This window comes from Falco biarmicus, chromosome 8 (genome assembly GCF_023638135.1).
Source record: "Falco biarmicus isolate bFalBia1 chromosome 8, bFalBia1.pri, whole genome shotgun sequence".
In the NCBI taxonomy this organism is placed as follows: domain Eukaryota; kingdom Metazoa; phylum Chordata; class Aves; order Falconiformes; family Falconidae; genus Falco; species Falco biarmicus.
This window is the reverse complement of record NC_079295.1, coordinates 5,401,337-5,424,903: the sequence shown is the minus strand read 5'-3', so window position 1 is coordinate 5,424,903 and position 23,567 is coordinate 5,401,337. Positions and strand designations below refer to the sequence as shown.

At 38.3% G+C, this 23,567-nt stretch overlaps 1 protein-coding gene across 4 annotated transcripts in view; it reads left to right on the top strand.

Annotated features, from left to right (window-relative positions):
• PMS1 (PMS1 homolog 1, mismatch repair system component) overlaps window positions 1–23,567 on the top strand; it is a 47,486-nt gene that overhangs the window by 17,710 nt on the left and 6,209 nt on the right. For 3 of the 4 annotated variants that reach the window (XM_056350461.1, XM_056350459.1, XM_056350457.1), the window contains exons 6-11: window positions 4,030–4,146; window positions 7,920–8,042; window positions 9,991–10,134; window positions 11,477–12,372; window positions 17,656–18,111; window positions 18,651–18,781. In XM_056350461.1, coding sequence (XP_056206436.1) covers window positions 4,030–4,146; window positions 7,920–8,042; window positions 9,991–10,134; window positions 11,477–12,372; window positions 17,656–18,111; window positions 18,651–18,781 — 1,867 coding nt within the window. The remainder of the gene's footprint in view (window positions 1–4,029; window positions 4,147–7,919; window positions 8,043–9,990; window positions 10,135–11,476; window positions 12,373–17,655; window positions 18,112–18,650; window positions 18,782–23,567) is intronic. The other variant, XM_056350458.1, reaches the window with a different exon arrangement.

Genomic DNA, 23,567 nt, shown 5'->3' with positions numbered 1-23,567 from the left:
AGCGGTGCATTATTGGTTTTTTAAGCCAAATTGAAAGACTGCTGTGATTGCTGTTTTCAGGTGAGGATTATGCAAGAGCACTCTCCTAGTAGTATAATTTACCATTGGTTTTAAAACAAGACACTGGTTATGGTGTGGAGCTGATAAAGAACACCAACATTTTTCAAGGCTGGGATTTTAAAGAATGTGGTTAAGACTTTATCTTGATCTCTTAGTTGATAGGCTTTCTTCCACTGCAGAGAACATGGCAGCCCTTGCAGTTAGGCATCTGTGTATCATAAACTAAAGACATTATTTATACTCATTGTACAAGGTGATGTCCTGTTGTTTCCCTTGGTCTCAGTTCAAACTTTGGATACTGCTGCCTGGCTTTGTTCCTGGTTTTGTACTCTCTTAGCACATAGGCAACAGTGTTTTCACTTGTGCTGGAGCCTAATAAACTACTAGGTTTTAGTCAGGAAAGCGAAGGAACACACTGGCCCAAAGAGTTAACAGTCTGCAGGTGAGATCTGGGATGCCAAGGTGACAGGATTTTTGAAGCATGTAAAACAAAATTAGAGGCTGTGAAATGTCGATGGTTTACTGAGCTAAGTCATGTTACATTACCAGCCTGCAGTTCCTGTACAGTGCTTACTCTGCTAGGCTTTTACACCCTCAAACTTTATTACAGGATAAATAACACAATGATTGTCACAAAACAAAGAAACTAAATGGTTTCTGAGTGGTAAAAGTGCACTTCGTGAAGTTACTGCCATTATATAGTAATAAGGTAAATGGGATGAATCTGCTTAACTTGTAGCATCATAGTTGCGCTGAAGTAGCTACAGTCAGCAACAGCATCCAGTCCCCAGCTCTAATTAAAGACTTCTTTCATCTGTGATTTGCAAATCATTGTGGCTTCTGGTAGAAGTTCTGAAATATGAAGGATAGTTAGGGATGAGGAGTGGCTGTATTTTTTTCTCTGTCTTTCCTTGGTGGCTTTGAGGAGACAAATAATGAGCAGCTCTTCCTCTCCTCAGTGTCAGACACTATGGAACCCAGTGGGAAGAGGTTGCATACTCTTTCTCCACTGTACGCATTTTTCAAGGAATCCTTCTGGGCTATGTGTATGCATCCTGAAGTAACAGAGATGCCTGCTCCGTGTGTGCATGTACGCTGTCATCCTCCACAAAAGTATGCATATGTCCTAGGGCTGGATGGCGCTGAAGAAATACATGCGCACAGGCACACACACACACACGTACTTATCTTCTCTATATGTGCCATAGATTTTATATATGTTATGACATTTTATAAGATCTAGATCATGTAATCCCCTTCAATGAAATAAGGAGGGAGGTGGGATATATTTGGCTAGCTCTAGCAAAACCTAAGATGGGCCATATGTAATAATATATCTTTGAGTAGGCTGTTTCTGCAGTGTCATCATACTGACTAGAGTCAGATTCTTCCTTGGCTCATCCTGGACACCCGCTTTATATGACCTAGAAAAAAACATATGGGGGGTGTGTGTGGGGTGTATTTTTAGCTAAACTAAAGGGTATAAGCAAGGTTAAAAAAATAGGGTATTGCAGGAACCTCATGGAAACAGGTTTCTAAAATAAATGAAATGGAACGGGCATTGTTTCTTTGGAATTTTTAATGCCTGTTGATACATCTGGAGAGTCTAGGAAAGTAATTTTCATTAAATTACCAGTTATTCCTATGTTGTTGCTTCATAATGTACAGCCAGGGCTAAAAATGAACACACAATCTATTTTGTGTTTATATAGTATAAAAATTTAGGATGTGCCAGGCCTCTAGTATGTAGGCTTTAATTTAGCCTACAGTGGTAACTAGTTCCTAAAATTTTGTCTGTAGTTCTGAGTATTAATATCTGATAAATATATGACTAGTTAAAAAAATACCCCCTGAACTTACTAACGGTATCTACTTCTAGCAAGTTTGCATTTAATAAGCTCTCATTTTCCACAGCTTTCTTGAAAGCCACCTTACTGAAGTGATCTTTTCACAGTCCGCAGTATGACCCATTCAGCATACTCAGTATGTATATATATATACATATAGTATAACCTTGCATTAATCAGCAGGTAAGATTTATATCTGTACCTGCGGCATCACACTAGTATACCTAAAATAAACAGCACGATGTTTATATTAGTCATGTAACATGTGTCTTTCTCAGTTTGGTCACATGCATTTAATTTAAAATATATCCAGTAAAGAAAAAATTGCTTGGCACTTCGTGTTTCCATTTTAAGTAATCAATTTTAAAATAGAAACAGTACAGGATATGTTTTATAAGGGGAGCTCTAAAGAAGAGGACAAATTCTTTCATCACTCCAAAATGTCTTTGAGGAGATTTACAGCAGGTGTAGAGGAGAGAGGCTGCGGCAGCATGCTTTGTGCAGCCCCGGGCTGTCCTTTGCTGCTGCCGAAGCACGGTGGGGACTCCCTGCCAGAGCTGTGGACACCCGGCCTGTGGCTCTGCTTGCTCGTTTCTCCTCCTGCCCTTTTTGTATTCGCTGCCCTCCCTGGTATAAATTGTCCTTTATGTTTGAGGGAGTCATGCTCGCTGTAGGATGTCTGAGCTGTGATCCAGCGAAGGGCTGTCGGGGCTGGTGTCTAGGAGGTGAGTCAGGTTCAGGGAGGACTGAAAAGCCCCACTTCACAAATGCTGCATAGTGTACATGGAAATGGAAAATTAAAGGTTTGGGGAATAGTTTTAGGCTCTTAAAGCTTTACAATTCCACCTGTCCTGTAGGAAGGGAATATCGTTTTACAGGAGCACTGTGTTCTTCCGTGGAATTCACCCCTCAAGGCCAGCACATATCCTACTGGACAGGTGGAATTTTAAGGCTATGTATTGCATTTCTTGAGATGGGTGGATGTGTATTCTTCTCTTGCTCACCATGCTTTCACATAACATCCCGTACCACAATACTGTGAACTCATTTTGAATTTATTGGACACCTAGCACCTATTTAGAACATCAATTTTAAAGACCACTGTAACTTTAAAGTGCAACTTGCTGCATATTTTTTCCTTTTGTTTTTTTATGTTGCACATTGCAGTGCACTTAGCTAACAGTGACATAAATAATGTGGATCTGAATCTAGCAGTCTCAATTGCATGGAAGCAGAAAGCCAACCAAGCAAAATTTTGTTATTGTTGATACACAGCATTAAAAGTCAGCAGATTCAGAGTTAAATTTGTGGCTGTTTAGCATAGGACTTCTCATTTGTGGGAGACAAAATTGCACTTCCCAAAGCAGCTAATACTTTCTGTACATGTAAGTGGACTTGACAAGTAACTTCTGATGCAAGTTGTAGTTCGTACTGCCTTACTGTATTAAATCTTTGCAATTGTATTACAAGATATGTAGCTAACAGAACAGATATCCTTTTATCCTTCTCACTTTTACAAAGTTTTCATTTGACAAACAACTGCTTTCCTTATAAATACTTCCTTGTATAGTCCTTTCCTTTCTAAATAGCAGGCTTATCATAAAACCAGGGTATCCAGGTGAGAGCTGTGAGTGGACATCTAATAGCCTGATTTCTACCAAAATGACCTGTCTCTTGAGTAAAAGTACCACAGGCATTGCAATGCCCACCTTCTGATGTTGACCACTGTGCCAGGGACATGTCATGAACCCTCAATTTATCTGCTGAGTAAAACCACAAATCCTACTGCTGCATATCTAAGAGGAGAAGTAGTATTTTTATTGATTTGTTTTTAACAGTTGTTTCAGGTGCACAAGTCCAGATTAGCCATGTAACATCCATAAATACAAGCTATGCTTAATTTTCCAATCGCTGCGAGTCTAAATAAGTAATACAATATGAGAAGACATGCCAAAAAGTGCCATATCGTGTGTGTTAACACTGAAAGTTGTGAATGTAAGAGGGTCAAAGTACAGAATGTTACATATACAGTATGTGTGCAGTTGCATATGCATGTTCGTAGACATGACTTGAGTTCAACAAATATAATGTCAAAAATTTGACTCTGTGCCATTTGTTTCAGGCAGTTATTTGGCAGAAGACCAGGGTGTCAGATCACAAAATGGCCTGTATGTCAGTTCTGGGAACAGCCGTTATGGGCAGTATGGTACCTTTTCAACACTGCTGTGAAGATCCTGAGGTGAGTTTAAACTTCCTACTCCCATATCCACTTAAAGCCTGTCAATGAAGAGAGCTAAGTCAATATTCCAAAAGAAGGGAGACTGAAAAAGAGAGTATTATTTCCAGACTGACATCTGATTATGCGTTTCATTCTGTTACTGTCCTCTCTGTAAAATTAATTGGTTTGGCAATTGAAAATCCACTCCAAGAACCGTCTAGTCAGGACTCATGTGGCACTGATCAAATGGCAGTAAAAACAGTTGTGATGACAAATGCAGAATTGCTGATTGCTCAGAGCTGTCTAAGTTGGGATTCCTGGCCCACAGGCAGGTTATGCTCTGATTAATATCTAAGCATTTATATCATTCTCATCTTGGTGGACTCTTAGCCTTACCCTCTAAAGAATATCCCCTCAATTTCAGTGAGCAGCACCTGAGCAGCAAAAGAAACACAATTTAGAAGGTAAGCTATGCAAAATTTCCACTAAACATATATTTCAGGGAAGTACTAGTTAGTTTTCAAAAAGTTCAGTGCACTTGGCTTTCTTTGCCCCTGTTGAAACTGAGGCAATTCCCCATGATATTCTCCATTGTCTAATATTTTCAAAACTCTTTTTTACTCTGCTTCTATTTATGTTGGAGACATTCTTAAAAAGGGGAGTCTTGCTACTGATGACCCTTCAAAGTTGCATTTTCCTGTATCTTGTAGTAATAAATCTTGACCAGTCACATCGATGAGATCAGTCACCATCTGGAAAGTCACAGGGGCTGTTAAACACAGCTTACCATGCTGCATTCAGCATAAATTGTGTTTAATAATGTTATTCAGATTTCAGTAAAGTCTGAATATATGTATTAAAGTTCAATAGCGTTACTGAGCTTGTCAGAATGCTTCATATGCAGGGAATTGAGGGCGGAAAAAGCAAAGTTGCTTCTTGTAGTTTGTGAAGTTTTAGTTGCTTATGTCTGAACAGAGCCATCCAGAGTCATTCCTACCTGAGTGCAGGTTGGAAGTGCCCCACAGGACAAGTGCAGGGGGCTCCGAAGGGAAGACATGGGGGTATTTAGAAGGGACTAGCTTGAAGGAGGCACTAAGGTTCTCACATTACTTCTCTACTATATCATGAGGCATCCATATTCCTTGAATAGAAGTTGGAGAACATTCCATCTCTCTCTCTGTCTCTAAATAGTGTGTAAAATACCACGTGCATCATTTATAGGTGCATAAGTGATCCATGCATATTGCTCACGCACAAATCTCTGTTCAGAAACCATGGACATTTCTAAATTAAGCAGCCAAACACTATGAAATGGCAGAATCAAGGGTGCCTGTGTAACCCTTTCTTTCTCCCTTGTGTGCAGGTGTTGAGCTAGGTATTTAATGACAGGGCATATGCTGCTTTTTTTGCTTCCCATTAGGTCCATGCCTCATTCAGTACACAGACCAGGGGGCAGCTCTTTAATTCTTTTCTTTTCCTACTTGGTCATTGTGCATACTCCTTTGCTGCAGAGTCTACTCTGAAGACAAAACTAATCCTGCTATGAACAGCTTTCTGTAAGCTGTACCTTACTAACCACAGAGTTAAAACTTCTGTAACAAGTGATCCAGGTGTTTTAAAGACTGGCCTTCTTCAAAACATCTCCGTTATGAGCACGGAATGAAACAAGAACATAAAGGTGTCTCCAAAGCGTGCAAACTCAGGAGCTACTTGTAAAATAAAAAGAAAATTAAGAAAATAAAGAATTGACACAACTTTTTACATGTATAAAACAACATCTATGCTTTTCGCATCCCCGGTCTTGTAAATGGGTGGATCTGTTTTGGCTGAAAACTTTCACACAGGGAATTTTCTTGGTCTCTTCTGTTTCTGTGGAGGATAGGTTTAGCAGATAACATGTGCCACTGGAGAAAAAGATAAGTACTAAAGAAAGAAATTCTACTGTCCACTTCAACACAGATATAATTTAATACATATGTAAGTTGTCTTTTAGTAAAGTATTAATTCTGAAAACAGTTAATCTAAAAGCAAAAATTCAGTAATATTTTCCAGTCTCTGTAACTTTGTCTTTATACTTCATATAATTTCCTATATGAAAATTTGTAATAATTAAGACTAGTTTTAGAAATTGTTACCAACTTTTAATGACCATACTGATATGCTACGTGGCTTTAAATATAGCTGCAGTCAGCCATTTCTAAATCTGGTGGCTTCTTAAATGAGTTATTTAGAGACTTTCAGTTTTGCTTTAATGTTTTCTGTAAATAAAAAATATTGTTTGAAGTGAAAGACTTGTGCAAATATTTGGGAATTAGAAAAGGAGCTTGAAGGGTAGAGGAGGAACGTTGAGGGAGGATGTGCTAAAGTTGCAGAATAAAATCTAGAAGCGCTGCATGTTGTTTTCTGATAATCATCCAACAGATATTTGACACCTCTTTAACTTGACCAGTGGTGTTTGGTTATGTGCAACGTTGCTGACCAGAACACTCCAGCTTTAGCACAGAATGCTTGTTACAAGGTCAAGAGGGAATAAGGGAGCACATGAGCAGATAGCTGGCGTGACGTAGATGAATGGGAAGGATAGGCCAAATCCCAGGGATTTTAAACTCCGTTTCAAATGCATGATAATTTGGATTTTAGTAAATACAAGTGGTTCTGCCAAAAGCAAAGCTAACAAGGTCCAATTTCTGCATTCAGTGATCTACTCTGCTACCAGAACATTCTCCAGACTTTCCCGTATCTCCAAAATCTCCATCCTCACAGTGCCCCAGTGCTCCTTCACCTGTTAGTTTGGGCACGTGGCAGTGGGGCAATGTGTGGGGCAGGACGTAGGCTGGTCAGCATGTGGGTTCTTACATGCTGATGGATTCTGGCTTTTGAAAAGTTACTATTGCCTTTTCCTCAGTAAGGTCATTATCTTGAGGCTGTCCTCTCCAAACAGCTGTCAGTTATCACAGAAATTGTGGAAATATAATATCTTTGGGATTTCTGCTTCTTCATCAGATTGAATTGAAATTGATCCAACAGTTTCAAAGTTGCTTGGTGGGGGAGAGGGGGAGGTGATGGAACAGGCAGCACAAGTTATCGGCATCATTTTGACCTTAAAAAAACCCTAAGCTAAAGAACCTCAAAAGAAAAATCTTAAAACTGCGAGTTAATGCTACGTACTCAAATCGTGTGATTTTTTTTCCAAGGCTCCTTGGCAGTGCTGTGTGCTCGCAGGTTCTGCTGCGGTCTGTGAGTCGTGGGTGCTCAGCACTCTTGAGAGTCAGCTGATTTGGATACAGGTGGCGTAGGTAAATTTAGGTGCCCTGAATAAATAGCCTAGGACAGGCTATTTAAGGTGCCCTGCATGTAGAAAGGCGGGGATTATGTGCTTTGGGCTTTCCCCGCAGGGGTAATTCACTACTGCCTGCACCAGGCTGGGCAGCAGTGCGTGCCTTTAGCTTGGACAGGGGTTAAGCTGGGCAATCCTACAGTCAGCAAGGCAAAAGCTGGCTGGCGTTGTTCTCCACAGCCCTCAGCTGCAGACAGCAACCTGGTGCAACTGGCAGCCCAAATGGGAAATTTCTCAAAAAATTGATCCAGGAGAACAGATACAAACCCATCCTTCTCAAACCCCCCCCCCCTTTTTTTTTTTTAATCTTTTGTATCATAACTTTCAAGAAGCAGTGCATGCATTTAAACATCTTGGACTCATGTACAATCTAATTTTAATATCTCACCTCTGAAAAAAAAACTTTTTGGGGTCCCTTTTTAAAAACTTTTGCACTGTATTTGTTTTATCATTGCAGATAAATCTTTCTGGATTTCTCCCAAAAGCTGAGTCAGACAGTTCTTTGACAAGCCTTTCAAGTTCAGAAAGGAGTTTCATTTTTATAAATAATCGTCCAGTTCACCAGAAGGAAATACTGAAGGTAACACCTACTCGCTTTTTATTCAAGGTATACAAATGTGACAACTTTGAGGAAAGAAACACCTATACAATCTATAGCCTTTTTTACCCAAATAAAATAGAGTATTACAGTTGAAGATACCAGCATTCACAACAAAAACCTCTTCTGCAGATCTGATACTCCTGGTGCCTCAGTTCTTTTCCATGTGCTGCAGTCACTTACAACCACAAAGCTGGATGTTATGTTTATGGCTGTTTAAAAAAAAAAAACCCCCGTGGTTTCAGATAGTCTGTGTGAGAGACCAGAATTGTTGATTCTTTCTTTGTATTAGGCTGCAGAAATACATCTGTGTGGTTTTTCATGAGGGACCTTTATGTAGTTTCTTGTAAGAGAATTCTTCTGAAAACACAGCTTTGATTTTGTCCACTTCTTACTGTGGACAAGCAAATCAAGCAAATACACATAGTTTCCCTTTAAATTTGTGTATGCATTGGATAAAAATGAAAGTGATAGTGCAGCAGCATTGGCTACAGCTAGGCATCGTGTAGGCAGAATTTGATACTCTTGGGTTTCTCACACTACTGAACCTTGCAGCACCTCACTTGGAGCAGCCTTGCTCTCCTAATCCTTGCCCTCCCCAGAAAAGAAATTCACATTCATGCCAAAGTGTACATGTAGTTTTTAAAGTGAGGACAATGAAGTAGCTTTCAGCTGGCCAGCAGAGCTTTGTCAATGTAAACCCTGGACTTGTATTGGTACCTTAAGTGCTCAGCTTGGATCCCCTGGCAGAGACAGCTTTTTAACCAGAGCACGGAGGGCTAGGTGCAAGGTGGGATTCAGGGTACTATCGTTCAAAGTAAAATATATTGCCCTTCGGTTAGGGCTGTTCTTGTGGAAGTTTATCACTTGCACTGCTCCTACCTTTTTTTGTGTCCAGTCGGTAGGGTTTTTTTGGCCAGATGAGGATAACAGTACATCTGTAAGAATACATTTTGATGGGTTTGGAAAACAAGCTCACTTTTATCTCCATGCTATGTATGGGAAAGAAGTGCTGGTGGACCTCTTATTGCTATAGTTCTGTGCCAGATGAGGATAGACTGAGAATATTAAGGTTAGAGTAACTTGAAAATATTTAAATGAGTTTACTATTATTTAAACAATATTTAAGAATTTAAAAATAAAATTTAATCTGCAGTGGCTCTTCATTTTTTTTATGCTTTCCATTTTTTTGGTCAGGTTAACTTATTCTTTTTTCCAGTATGTATGTCTGTTGAAGGATCCCTGATACTAGAGGGAAATGCAAGGATTTTTATTTGATGCTTCTAGTTAATAAGATCAAAATTCTGAAACAACTAAATAATTTTGTAGTCTTTTGGAGGAGTTTTTGGGAGGATTATAGAGAAAATGGTAAGGGCAAGCAGAGCTTGAGAAAAGCTGTATATTTATAGTTGTGTTAATAAAAGGAACAAATTAATCCCATTCTGGGAGAAGGGCAGGTCTGAGGTGGAAGTACTACTTTTTCAAACAGACTTTAGTTTGGCTTAAAGAGACAAGCAGTGTAGTTGCATGCTATGTAAGTAGATATTCTTTTAAAAACAAACAAATAATAGTATTTGTGTTTATTGAAAAAGTGAGTATTGGATTTGCAGCCCAATTTGGGCATATCATATCTTTTCTTCCAAGTGTGATCAATACATTCATCTTCATTCAGATCAAATTAGCTACCATTAGTGTCTTGGAATTGCTTCCTTTTTTTATTTAGCTGTGAAGATGAGGAAGCCAACAGCTGCCCTCTTGGTGATTACTCTGGCATACATGTATACCCACAAGGACATTTTTTGGCATTCCTTTAACTTCAGAAAAAAACCCCAACAAACCAGTTATGCTTTTATAATGTCAAATTTTGTTTCTGTGCTTTGTGTCTATTTTATTGCCTTTACTGACATCTGTTTATTAAATCAATCTGTAGTTAATTCGACAGTACTACAGCCTAGTGACACACAAGGACTGTACTCGTTTATATCCTGTTTTCTTTTTGAATATTACTGTACCTGCCTCTGCTGTGGATGTGAATTTAACACCTGATAAAACTCAAGTTTTGCTGCATTATAAGGTAACTAAGGTTTTAATCTGGTTTTGAGTTGTGAACTTTTTACTTGTGTAAGCATAATAAGGGCTTCTGGGACTTCTGAAATGTTCGGAGATAAACAGTACCACTGTTTTTAATTTTTTGTTCTGTTCTCTTCTGTTACATTATAGCTTGCCTTTATCACAGGAGTGTGTTGTTTGAAATGTATTGAAAAGGCTAGATGTAGGATTATTCAAAATTAATTTCCCAGTTGATTTCAAAGATCATTTTTACGCTGTCAGAGATATGTATGTATCACTTCATTTTCAGATGGCTTTATAGTGAGAGAAGCTAAATGGAGTTATGATGCGTGTCCTCACATAAATCTCGTGTTTAACTTCATAATTACACTAAGTAGTCACTCTTTAAATGTCATGTACGTTAAGGTGGGGGCGGCGGGGTCGAGGGAGTTGATTTCTGTTCAAAGCAGTATTTTGCTATTATGTGTATAGATTATTGTTGACATCACTTAAGTTTCAGGCTATCCTGTTCATACTATCAGGACCATATATGCACATGTTTTTGAGGCTGTGTAGTGATAAATTTCCATAAAGGCACTTTTGCTTTGTAGCACTAGATATGAAAAACAGTGCCACAGAAGTTAAGGCAGCTACATAGGTAAGGCGGTTATTCAAAGTGAGTGTAGGTAGTCACACCGGTATGTTAATCCTCTTCTTCACTGAAAGTTTTTGCCTATGTTAATCCTGTAAATGTACTGCCTGTTGAGTGTCACTTGTGTGAAAATTAACACAGTATTCTCACATTTCATCTAGTTTAAACCTTGCCTTTGGCATTAGAAAAAAGGGTTGTTGGTCGTTTTTTTCCTTCTTTTTTTTTTTTTGTTTTGTTTGTTTTATTTTGTGCATGTTTTTTCTTTTTACTTTTTTTTTTCTGTCATTTGATGCAAAGCTGCCTTGGAAGCATACACCGTGAAAGCACCTACACAAAGGTGCTTACATGAAATGGGATGTTGTTGGTGCATCTGTCTTGACTGTAAGCTTTTAACTCAATATTATCTGAGAATAGCTTTGCCCGATACTGGTTTAAGCAGTTAGTACCTACTTAATCAGTTTTGTGACATCAAACTAAACCGGTGGAGCAGAATCACAAAATATTTGAGGCTGTTCAGCATGAGTCTTTTTGAGCATGTGTGAACAACTTAAATGCAATAATATGTCCAGATTTGTTTGGAAAATATTCTGAAAAAGATGATTTTGCTTATTGTTCTGTATTCTCAGTATCTGTCAGTTACATTTTCAGGTGTGCTTGTGTGTGTGACTTTTCTGTTTGTTTTTTGTTTGTTTGGTTTTTTTTTTCTTTCCCCCAGGAATCTGTCTTACTTGCTGTTGAAAATGTGTTGAAATCACTGTATGGGCCACTACCTGCTACAGTCCCTGGTGAAAGTAAAAAAACAGATGTTACCTCAGAAGACATGTTTGTTCATAGAACAGAACAAACAGATGTGGTTGTTAATGAAATGGGACCATCTGGAAACGATGATCTACATGCTCATACTTCATTCCTTTCATTCAGCAGTGATGTGCAAAACTGTCAAGTAGCAAAAAACACAGAGATCTGCTTAAATCATCAGACGTTTTCTGGTGATAATGTACATAGTCGCCTGGACAAAAAAGAGGTTTCTAAGAGTGATGCCTTTCCAGACAGTTCCTTAAATTTATTGTGTGTGGAGGAACAGAAGGGACAGAATATAACTGATATTCAGAGTAACGGTGTTCCCATGGACCCCAAGTCTAAAAAAGCTGATGAACATCTTTTGAGTTCTGATAATATTGATGAAACAGAAAAGAATGAGGAAACCTTAGGCCCTAAAGACTTACCTGAAGTCTCTGCTGATGATTGGAGTATGGGAATTGGATTTAAAAACTCTCTAGGGGACAACCTGGAACCTGTTAAGATTTTGATACCTGAAGTTGGAGGAACAATTAATAAGCAAAATGAACGTACCGGTGAAGAAAGCAATGATCCACAAATCTCAAATCAAAGCATAAAGACAAGAAATGTGATAAGTGACAAATTCGGACATGTGACAGCTTATGACTTAATTAGTAGTAGAATAATAAGGAAACCAAAGTCTGCAATTGGATTTTTCACTCAAGAATGTCGTCCAAAATTGATAACTGATAATCCAAAGACCAGCATGGATGACATCCTGCTGAAAATTGAAGAGCAGTGGAAGAACTTGAATGAAGAGGAAAAAAAGAAGTAAGTTTTCAGGCTGTGACTTCTAAATCTGGTAGTTACCAATGAGTCACCTGTAGTGAAGTTAAAAAAAAATGTAACTTTCCAGTTATTTGTGAAAAATGGAACAGAAAATGATTTCTGACTTTTCAAGATAAGCGTCAGTATTGTGAGTTGCTGATTGGAGTTACTCATTTTGCCACTGTGCCGTGGAGCAGTTAGGGACAGTTTTGCTGAATTGTTATTTAGTGATAACAGACAAGAAAATGTACTGCTTGAATCCTGTGAACTTCTGTTTTCTAAGGGCTGCCTGTGTGTTGTCACTCCTGATGCACTGTCAATGAAAACTATCATGCTGATGGATGAGGCACCGTATAGTTCTTCCAGAGCTTTTCCAGCGAACACTTCTTTTTTATTGCTACAAAGTGAGAATTCTTTTTCAGGATTGGAACATTTGGTAAACTCCTTTCCTCTAAAGTTAGTACATATCCTAACCTAGGCTACCTCAGAATTGTATTTGTAAAACCCAATCAAATGACACAAGGAATTTCTTTTTCCCCTAAACAGCTATTCCAGTGCTGGTTCAGAGAGTATAGTACAGTTTGAATTTTAATCTGTTTCAGTCAAGACCAAATATCTTTTTAGATTACAATCAGAATAGCTAAATTCCGTATTTTTTCTAAAATGAATTGTCACTGAGTCTTATATCACAGGTAGGGATAAGTCTATCTGCAAGCAAGCAAAATATTTTAGCCTAACTTGGGGCAGGGGTTGGATATTAGATGTATGTTGTTCTTTATATGGAACTTCTATTATGGTAAAAGATTAATTAGAATAATGGATTTTGAGACATTCTAAGATAATTAAGAAGAAAAACCACCCAAAAGCCAAACCTTCCACAGCTTGTTTGTGATTTTATAAAATGTAAAACTCCACGGCATCACACAAATGAGGAAAATAGAAGTAGTTCTTCAATAGGTTTACATGCAATGATTTGAATGCAAATTGTGATTTGTAGCAGAAAGTTTGAAAAATGCAATTTTGGTTCTAAAGAACAAACTCATTGGAAGTGGTGTAAAAATGTGTTTTCTTCATGCTAAGGAAGCAGGAGAGGGAATTAAGAAAGACCACTGAAAAGGAAATTATACTAGCCAAAGCAGCGTAATTTTAGCACTAATGAGAGATTCACCTAGGAGATTGGTAAGACAGAGAAGCTATACCTATTGAATTACTGCTAACATATCTGGTTTTTCTTTGACTTCTTGACTTTGAAAACATCTGCATTGTTCTGAATACCAGCTACATCAGAGTAAAATAAAACATTTTTATCTAGCTTTTGATTTACCTAATTTAAAGCTTACTAAGCAAGCAACATGCTGCGATCATAAAACCATATATATTTTTTTGTTTTGTCCATCTCTGCATTAGCAGAAATATTAATGTAATAGTAGAAATCTATTCCAATTATATTCATGCTTTTAATGAAATGAAACAAAAGGTTCTGCCAGCTGTTTCAGAAAATTTTAATTTGCTCTGGTTTAGCTTTTGAGATTTCATGGTTGCTTTCCTGGTACAACTGTTATGTTTAAGAGTGTGCCTACAGATTAACTTTTTATTAGTTCAGGAAGGAGACCTTTCTGGTAATGAAGTTTTCCTTATATGTAGTATTGAATACGGTATATTATATATATTTTCCTTATATGTAGGACTGAGTCCAGAGGATGTTGAAGTGAATGAAAGATTTACCACTAGTTGTATCGCTACATTTCAGCTTTGGTGTGGCTCTTTTCCACTTTTAATCTTTTAAAACTGCCTCAGAAAATAACAAATAGGAAGAGTACGCAGATATCTGTTCCTCCAAGGCAACAATCCAGAAGACCTGTTGTACGTCTGGCAGAGAACATTAAGTCTTGCCTACCAGATACTCTGGATAAATTGGGCCACCTAGAGGTAACAGCAAATGTATATACGACTGGGCAGCCAAAGTGCTGCAGTTCTACTGAGTGTGCTATACCTCCAACTTCATGCAACCCTGCTTGCAAGACACCACTTTTCCTGGGCTCTAGTCCTCCACCCTTCTGTGATAAAGTCAGGCGTTTGTTACAATGGGTGTGCTTGGCTCCAGCGTCTCTTTTTCGTTCTGTGGCTCTTCCAGCAGGTTTGAGTGAGTTCAAATCCCTTTTGGGAGCAGTACAACCAACAGATGTCTCATAGTGACATAGGATGGCCTTTTCAAAACAAGCCAGCATTTATTACTCAACCGGAATGTAAAATGTTATGGTCTTTAGGTTATAATAGAAGAGGAAAGCTTCCATGCATGTCCATGTTGGCAGCATCGCATATCCCCCTGGTTTGCAAAGCCAGGGTTTAATTTCTTGCACTCACTCTGCTCTTACTTAACACAGCTTGCCTGTGTTTCTGGCCTTGATATTTCTTGCATATCAGGCTGAGGTAGGAGTAGGAGAAGCCCCTCCAAGTGCCCTGACAGTGGCAGCAGTGGTTATCCTGAAAGTGTAGGAAAGGTTCAGAGCTAGATGCATGTTATCATGAGGCTAACGAATCGCCTTGTCAGCACTCTACAGGAATTCTTCATGTGTGTATTTGTACCTTGGGAGAAACATCATTTCAGGTAGCGTGCGTGGCCTTGGCTGGCTGTTGACAGGGAAGAGTATGCACATAGACAGTCATTAGTGGTAATGAACTTGCGTGTGGTAGCTTTTTATTGCCCGATAAACTTTCCATTCATCGCATGGCTCGTGTGTGTATATACATTATTTGCAACTCTTTCATGGTGGGGTAAATATACTTCCTTAGCAATTCCAGAAAAAAATCTTTTTTTTAACTATATTTTAACCTTTTAGTTAACATGTTCGGTTTCTTTGGTTTGGAGGTCATTCGGTGGTACCATCTGGTCATTGCCCTTCCATCGTATCTCTAGCCAGCTCCATTCATATACTGCCAGATATTAAGTGTGACTAATGGTATTAATATCTGGTATCAGCCCTTCCGTTCTGCTGCTTGTCCCCAGCATCTGAGCAGTCATGATGGCAGGTCCATATTGTCCACTCCTAGGAAATGGTGCTAGTCACCTGAAACCTATGCATTTCAGAAGCAAATTGAAAAGCTGATGTGGGCAATTAAAAGCTTTTTTAAATTTTTGCAAAGCAAGGAAACACAGAATTGTAATACTCATGGTGACAGTTTGAGTTGATTTGATTTCATTATGTGAAGAGGCTGATGCTGAGATGCGTTACATTCAGAACGTGATGCCTGTCTATTCTGGTCACATCTACCCATGTGGCCATTTCCAGTCAGAGTTTACTCCAGATAGTCAAATTCAGATTATTTGTCTTACAAGGCCTGAGAGAGCTTATATTAAAAGGTTTTTGTTATATGCTAAATGTTTTACTTAGGTTTAAGATGCAAGGGGAAAAGAAGAAATCATGAATCCATTTTTCTAGTTAAGCCAAAGCTGCCTGTGAAACTAGACTTTGTTGTAGTCTTCCTCTCCCCCCTTGCACCCAGTTTTGCAAATTTCCTTGGCTTTAGGTTTTATAGCTTCAGGAAAGGATCCTGAATTTACAGTCTTAATTCACTAAGAGAAAAAACTGTTCATGTAGCACTTGTTGATTGTACTTGCCTCTGTGAAAGGATTTTTGAAAAGGCAAAGTTGTTCCCTTGCAGTTTGTAAACCTGCTGTTTTCTTTGATTCTGAGCAAGTCACTGATAGTGATGTATATGAATTTGCAAAACCCTCATAATCAAAGCTTGTAAGGCTAGAATTTTGCTGGTGGTAGCCTAAAATGACAGGCAAGTGGGAGTTTCTTTGCAAGTGCTTTTGTTTTGCGTTATCAGTGTATCACTGAAAGCTCAGTTCTCTTACAGTTAAATATTTTCCCCTATTTGAATTGGGTCTATTCAAAACAAAGTATGTATTGATCTGGTCAAAACTATAAATGTATTTGGGATAAAAAAAAATCTGTTCAAGTGATTTCATCCATTCATTTTAAAAGGAGCAGATGTTTTTTATCTTAATGTTTACTCCATATTTTCTAGGACATGATTTATTGCAAGAAAGTATTTAAGCTGACTTTTTTAGTTAACTAAATATTGGTACCATATGTGAATGCTAGCACATCATAATTAATTGCAAATGGTGACCCTTTTGTTGACCTTAATTTTCTAGCATGCATACACATAATTGAATCAAACTGTTCCAGCAAGTAGCAATAAATAAATACGACCAGCTAAAATACTTATTTCCAATACTTATATATGATAGTACTACTTTTTTTTTTTTAATTGAAGATAGGACTGGTTTAAATTACCTGCTAGAATTCAGAATATCAAATAAGGGCAGAAAGAAGGAGTTCAGCAAACCACTCCTTTGGCCTTCAAACAAGTAAGATTCATATGCAGTAGGCAAGTATAAGCCTGGCATCCATAAAGTTTTAGCTATCTTCCTGACATTTGTAAACTCATTAAGAATCCATTCAGGTTGTAGAGATTTAGTATGTAGTAATGTTTTAGCCATTTGGACAGCATTTAGGAGTAGTTTGTTACTGAGTACTTTCTGAAAAATCTGTAGGTTTATTAGTTACAGAATTCTGTGAAAATGGTGTCTATTCTGTATTCTCATGCTTTTTATTTATGTGGCTAATTCTAGGCTGTTTGAAGTCAAATGTACTTCTTTATATTAAGTGAAGCCTGAGGCTTACTTGTTGAGGCTCCAGACTCTTACCTAACCGCATGGACTCTCCTTGATGTCTGTAGAGCTCTAGAAGCTTAAATGACTTCGTGAATTGGGCTGGATGTATCTGTGACAAAACTCCATCCAAAACTTATGTATCTGATTGTGAATTAGGGTTGAACACAGTCTTTGGGACTGAAGTCAAAAGCAACTTGCAGTAGCTCTTTGTATGATACAATTCACTCCTCCCCCTTCAGTAATTCAGGTTTTGCTGGCTGTCATGGAAATTTTGTCAATGAAATGAAATGAATTGATTGATTGACAACTTTGCCTTTTCAAAAATCCTTTCACAGAGGCAAGTATAATCAACAAATGAAAAAATGTCAAGGAAAATTTCCAACTCATCATTTTCAAAGGGTAATGTAATACAGGCACAGTCCCTGATGTCCTTCTACCTCTGTCATATTGGAAAGCAGATTGACGTGGCTACTTGAATGAACCATGGGCATTGGTCTTGTCTGTTGAAATGGTTCATTTGCCTTTTGTTTTAGTATGTTGGGGGCTGAAATTTGGTGGTTTTTATCTGATTATGCTACTGGTTTGTTTTCTCCTTTAAGTTATGAAATAAAAGCTGCTAAAGACCTGGAACGATACAACAGAGAGGTCAGGAAAGCTATGGGACGGGCAGCACACCGACCAACGAAGGAGGCAGAAAAACAGAAACCCAAGCTGAAGACTTCTCCATCCAACCAGCAGAAGCTTGACAAGATATTTCATGCTCAGACCGAAAAGAAGCAGAAACCTGAACAGCCTAGAAAAATTGTCACAGTGCCTTTTTCTCTAAGTTCCTGTAGACGTCAGCTTCAGAGACATCAGAAAAATGACTCAGATGAACACGAGCTTTTCCTGATCCGTCGTCCGAGTTTTCCTGATGTCTGGATATTTGCTACTGAGAAGAAGCTAATGTTGCTGAATCCATATAGGTTGGAAGAAGCCCTGCTATGTAAGAGATTAATGATGAATCATAAGCTTCCAGTAGAGAAACTGGACAAGCCAATTGTGTTAGCAGACAGGTATAGTACAATTGAGCAAAAATTTATGTTATTTCAGTGTCATTTGATAATTATTTACAATACACTTTAGTAAGACCCTGTTTGCTAATTCTGTCATTATTTGTACATTAATTTATCTATAAGAACAGGTTTTTGTTTTGTATACTTTTACCTTCTAGTAATAAGCAGGCCTGGTCATATTCCAGTTGAAGTAAGTATGACTTTTGACTGGTTTCTTTGGTAATGCAGTGAACACAAATTTCTTTCCCCAGAGGAGAATTAAATGCTCTACATTTTCACAACTTCACTCTAGCTAACTGACCCCCATGGGTTAGAGAATGGCTGAGCTAATTATTGTTATATGCCTAAACTCGACCACTCTTTAAGAAATGTGAGTACTTGTGATTTTGTTTCTTTAAACAAATCGCTTTTTCAGAATACTTTAAAAAAATCTTGATCGCTCCCCATCACTTACTACTATTTTCTGTATTGTTCTCACAGTTTTAGTTTTCACATTAAGGATTTTGCTTTTTAACGCTTTGGGGATTTTTTTTTCCCAGTCTTATTGGTGGATCTCAGTATATGGCTGCTCTTTATAAAATGCAGAAGGATTACCAGAGTTTCAATGGATCAGGTTATTTGTCAGATCGAAGGCTTGTAGCAAATGGATTCCAGATAAAAGTGATAGAAGGTAAGATAACTTTAAAATCTTTCAGTTGTACTGGGGTTTGTTTCTTCTGATGTAACAGTTTAAATGATTGTTAATGTAGATCATCTTATGCCTAACCATTTAAAGCCCTAACATCCCGATTTCCTTAAGCAGGAGATCTTATTACTTGGCAAAGAATGTAATTTACCTAGAACATTGAGTAATGGAAACTGATAACTCAACAGAAAACTTTAATAGTAGTTCAAAGAATTCGCTGAAATCCACATTTTCCTGACCTATTTTTTTCTTCTTTTTTTAAAATGCTGGATGTCAATATCATTAAATGCCATTCTGACATAATTTAGATTAAACTAATGAGAATTCTTTAATCCTGGCAGCTTCTTCCAAGGTGATACTTAGTTGCCGAAGCTTCTGCGAGTGCATGCTTTAGCTGACTGCTTTTCAGCTGTTGAGCAGTTGAGGAGGTCCAGTAAGGAGCTGGATCTGGTTAGTGACTTAATTTATATCAGAGTTGTAACAGAGAGCCCAAAGGGGCCAGTAAAGAGAGAGAGACAGGATCACTACACCTTTTGGTAAGAGTTTGGCCTGACATTTTTTTTTGAGACAGCCTGCTTTTCAATGCCTCTACACTGATCACAGAATAAATCTGTTTCATATGAGATCCTTTTATCTTAGCAAGAGAGACCAAATGTTTATACATTTTTCTGAAGAAAGTTTCCCATTTATAAGGGATGCTGTTGGAAACCCAGAGGCAACCTACCCAGGGCTGGTTCTGTGGATAAGGATTTCTCTAGCAGAATTCCAAGAAAAGCAGACGTCTTTGGGGGTAGTACCTAGCTGACAGCTCAGAGAAAAGATTCTCTATAAGAGCTGTTAGAAATGCTATAGCTTCATGTGTTACAGATCCCCACATATGTACAGTGATGACAGATCTACTGTAACATATGGGATCTTTTAAGGGTAGGTACAAAAAAGGGATGTAGAGCAACTCCTTCACTCAGAGGCTGCCTCTTGGGAAGAACAGAGCTAAGCTGTTTTCTTTACTGAATCATGCACAGCAAAACCAGGGAAACTTCTTTCTGATTGGTAAAATCTCTACAGAAATAGCAAAAACTTTGTAGAAGAGGTGTTCATGGTAATAATATTAGATTGAATGATTAGGGGAATAAAACGCATACTGTAAGAGGCAGCTCTTAATAGGTTTATCCAGTCTAGCAAATCAAAGGCTGAGGAGGTCTATGATATATCTCTAGACAAATAAGGGAGAAAAACATTCTTGCTTAGCCTTTTTGCTCACATACCTTTATTATTTTTCACCTCCTGATGTTGTAACTTTGCTCAAAATCTGATGAATGTAAACTAGATGTGAATAAAAGGAATGTGAAAATTTGACCACAGTTTCTAGGCAACAGCAGAGGAGAGTTGTTGACTGATCTTGTGGTACTGGAGATGGGAAACTAGTTTTAAGATAGCTTGATTAGTTAGAGACTGGAATTGTACAATGCAACAGCAAGGGGCTCGACACAGTAACTGGGAAGTAGTAAACACATCTTCCAGTCCTGTCTTCCTAAGTATTTGAAATTAAGGAAATGAAATCTTGTGAGGAAACTGTTCTCATTTGGTTTACAGCTAGTGAAGGTAAAAGTGCTCTATGTGCACTGTATAGGTCATCGAACCATGGTAGTGAGCTGTATCAGTACCATACAGTTAGCCCATATGAAGAATGGGAATCTAATTCAGTTCTTTCTCCCAGTCTTATATTTTAACTACTCGAATGAAACTTTAATAACATCTGAGGCTTGTCAGTCATGTTTATAAGCCTCTGCTGATGCCATTATAGCAGTTACAGCCTCTGTTATTAAAAGAGCATACCATTGCAGATGAAGGTAGAAATACCAGCAAACAAATGGAATTTCTCCCAGCCTTTTTCCAACTGACCCAAGGATTTTTACTTAATACTTCATCAGTCCCTCCTTTTCCTTTTTTCTTTTCTTAAACTCATCCCTGAAATATGATACCTTCTACAAATATGCTACTGTCTTCTACAAATACTTATTTAAAGTTGATTTTTAGAAACACAGGTATTAATTATGAACAGTCCTTACTTGTCCTTCTCTGGGAATTTCACTATGCAGTTTGAGGTTCTTTTAATTTACAGATTCTTGTTGTATAACCTTTATGGAAGGTGACCTGTTAGACCAGGAGGGATTTGTCTCACTTACACATGAGTATTCTCTAGGATTTCTCAACTTTGAGAGAACAAGTTGATCTCCTAAAACATTCTTTGCTGTCCTTATAGAAGCATTTTTTTGTTCGCTGTCTGAATTCGGTGTCTATTTTTGTGGGTTTTTGAAACGTCAGACACAGCCTTGAAAGGGGGGCATTCAGATGTTGCTGAACTAGAAGTTGCCTCAGAAGAGTTTTGTTTCTTCAGGATATATTGTTAATGTTTTGGGACCGGGGTTGCCACTTTGCATGGTGGGTGACAAAGTCACAGCTTGCAGTGGAGAGATGTCCATCCATAATGCAATGTGTACTTAACCCACAGTAGCTGGGAGTTTCACCTTAGCAGCATCCAGAGGAGCACACCTGTGCATGTACCTTTTATAATGCATTTTTCCCCAGATTTTTTGGTTAATTGGATCAGTCCTGGTATTTTCTGTTTCTCAACTGAGCTGTCAACTCTTTCTTGTTCTCAGGGTCCACTGTAGTATATTTGAAAGTCTCTACTTCCCTTTGGGACTTCAAATCTGACATAGTCACATGTCCCTTTCTGACCAATTTCTAATTAATAGCCACTAGTGCATGGCTTCTTTCTTCATCCAGGGTTAAGAGTTCTATTTTCTGTAGCAGAAAATTTCATTTTTCTGACAAAGACAACCTCTTCTATGGCACAGGCAAAGGTTCCATTTCTTTGGCTTTGAATTTGAATGTGAAAGTGGTATTTCTGTTAATTTCTTTTGGCAAAATAACAAACCTTTCTGTTGATCCAAGTGGATAAGTCTGTGATGCCGTTGGTGGCTCAAAGATACCTTCCAAAACCAGGAACAAAGGAAACGTAGCTGTTCAAATTCAACATTTAGCAGTTTTGGCCACAGAAGAAGAGGCTTTCCTTTACCCATGGTGATCTCTGAAGAGGACTGTCAGTCTAGTAGGTTGCACTGATTATTTGTTTAAATCTCCACATGTATGTTGTTGAAGGAGAAGAGAAGGACCATGAGTATTGCTGCCCATTATCATATGTTAAGTCTACTCATAATATTCAGGTATGAGTTTGGAACACAGACCTCTTGCTTTGGTACTGAGCACCTCTCTAGGACTGTTTGCTAGATGAGTGTGATGACTCAAATATAGATTCATTCCTTATTTCCTTGGGTGAGGCGGGGGGAAGGGTACTGAGGGGCAAGCGGTGTTTTACAGGACTGACTGTTTATTTGAAAACAAGAGAATTGGAACAGCTGCCTTAATTGGGAGGGTGACTTTGGTAATTCCCTTATTGCATTGTGCTTGCATCTCAACTGGTCTTTGCTAAAGATGGTTTTTTGCAGTTTAAATTCCTACCTTTTGACAACTTATGGTACAGAGGAACTTTTATAAAGACTTTGATTCTGATAGTTTCTTGAAAAAAATCCAGAAACCATGGAGCGCTGGGTTTTCCTTATTTTGGATGACTTGTCTGTAAGGGACAACTTCTCTTATAGGACGAAAAAAAAAATAAATTATTAGTTGTGCACTAAATTTGGCAGGTCTTGGGATTAATACTCAGAAATTGAATCTTACTCACTCAGAGTGCATGGAATTTGTAGAAATACAACTATACTCTTAAGTGGCCAAGACCTTTTAGCTAGTGGGTGGTTCTAAACTACAATTACTCTATTAACATACTGGCAGCCTTTTTTGTAGATATAGCGTGGACATGCCTCACTCTAAAGCCCATGGCACCCTGTGACACCAAATGCTGCTCATAGTAGGTTTCTGAAAGGTCTAATTAAGCTTTTTCTTCCTAATGAGGACTCTGTTCCACATGGAGTTTTATTCTTGTTTTGTCTTTTTGGTGGAAAAACTGAAGTTCTGGCAATGTTTTCCTTTTTCACCAATGCAGCTTTTGAATATTTATTTTTACAAGAGCGTAAGAGTTTCAAGCCTTACTTGCCTGTTGTTTCATTTGAGGATAAGTCTGTCTTTTGAATGGTCTCTTGTAAGGCAGGAATGTAATTTACCTTTGCTCCATATTGTTCAAGGACTCTGTATGATTGCAGCCAGAGTTGTTCCCAGGTATCGTAGATCTTGGACATGCCCTATTGTCTTCTTTTGGTAGACTAAGAACTTTTGTAATATCTTCTTGTTTCTTTTTGTATTGATTGCTCAGCAGTCTAAGGAGTTTTCAACTAGATTTTTCTCTGGATAGCTGACAGTGAAAAACATGTTGTGAAATACCTCAGAAAATGCTTCTTGCTGCAAGTACGTCAGTTAGGCAAAATCAATGGTTTCTTTGTGGAACGTGCCAGTTGTTGTGATTTGCAAAGCTGTGACGCTGAGCTCCAGTCTGTCTTCCACTGCCCTCCCACCCCCTCATGTTCTGGCTTTACTGAGGCTTCAAGTGATGCTACCTTTGGGAGAGCAGGCTGTTTGCTTTTGCTTAACTGAGTGTTCTGCGATCTGCCAGACATTTGTTTGCTGGGTATAGCTTGCAATGACCCCTATGTACAGAGAAGCATTTCAAGAAGTAAGATGGATTACTTTCCGTCCAGTTCTTCTTAAGAGGTGCTTGTTATATGTACCTTCACTGTGCTTCTGTCTGTTTGCC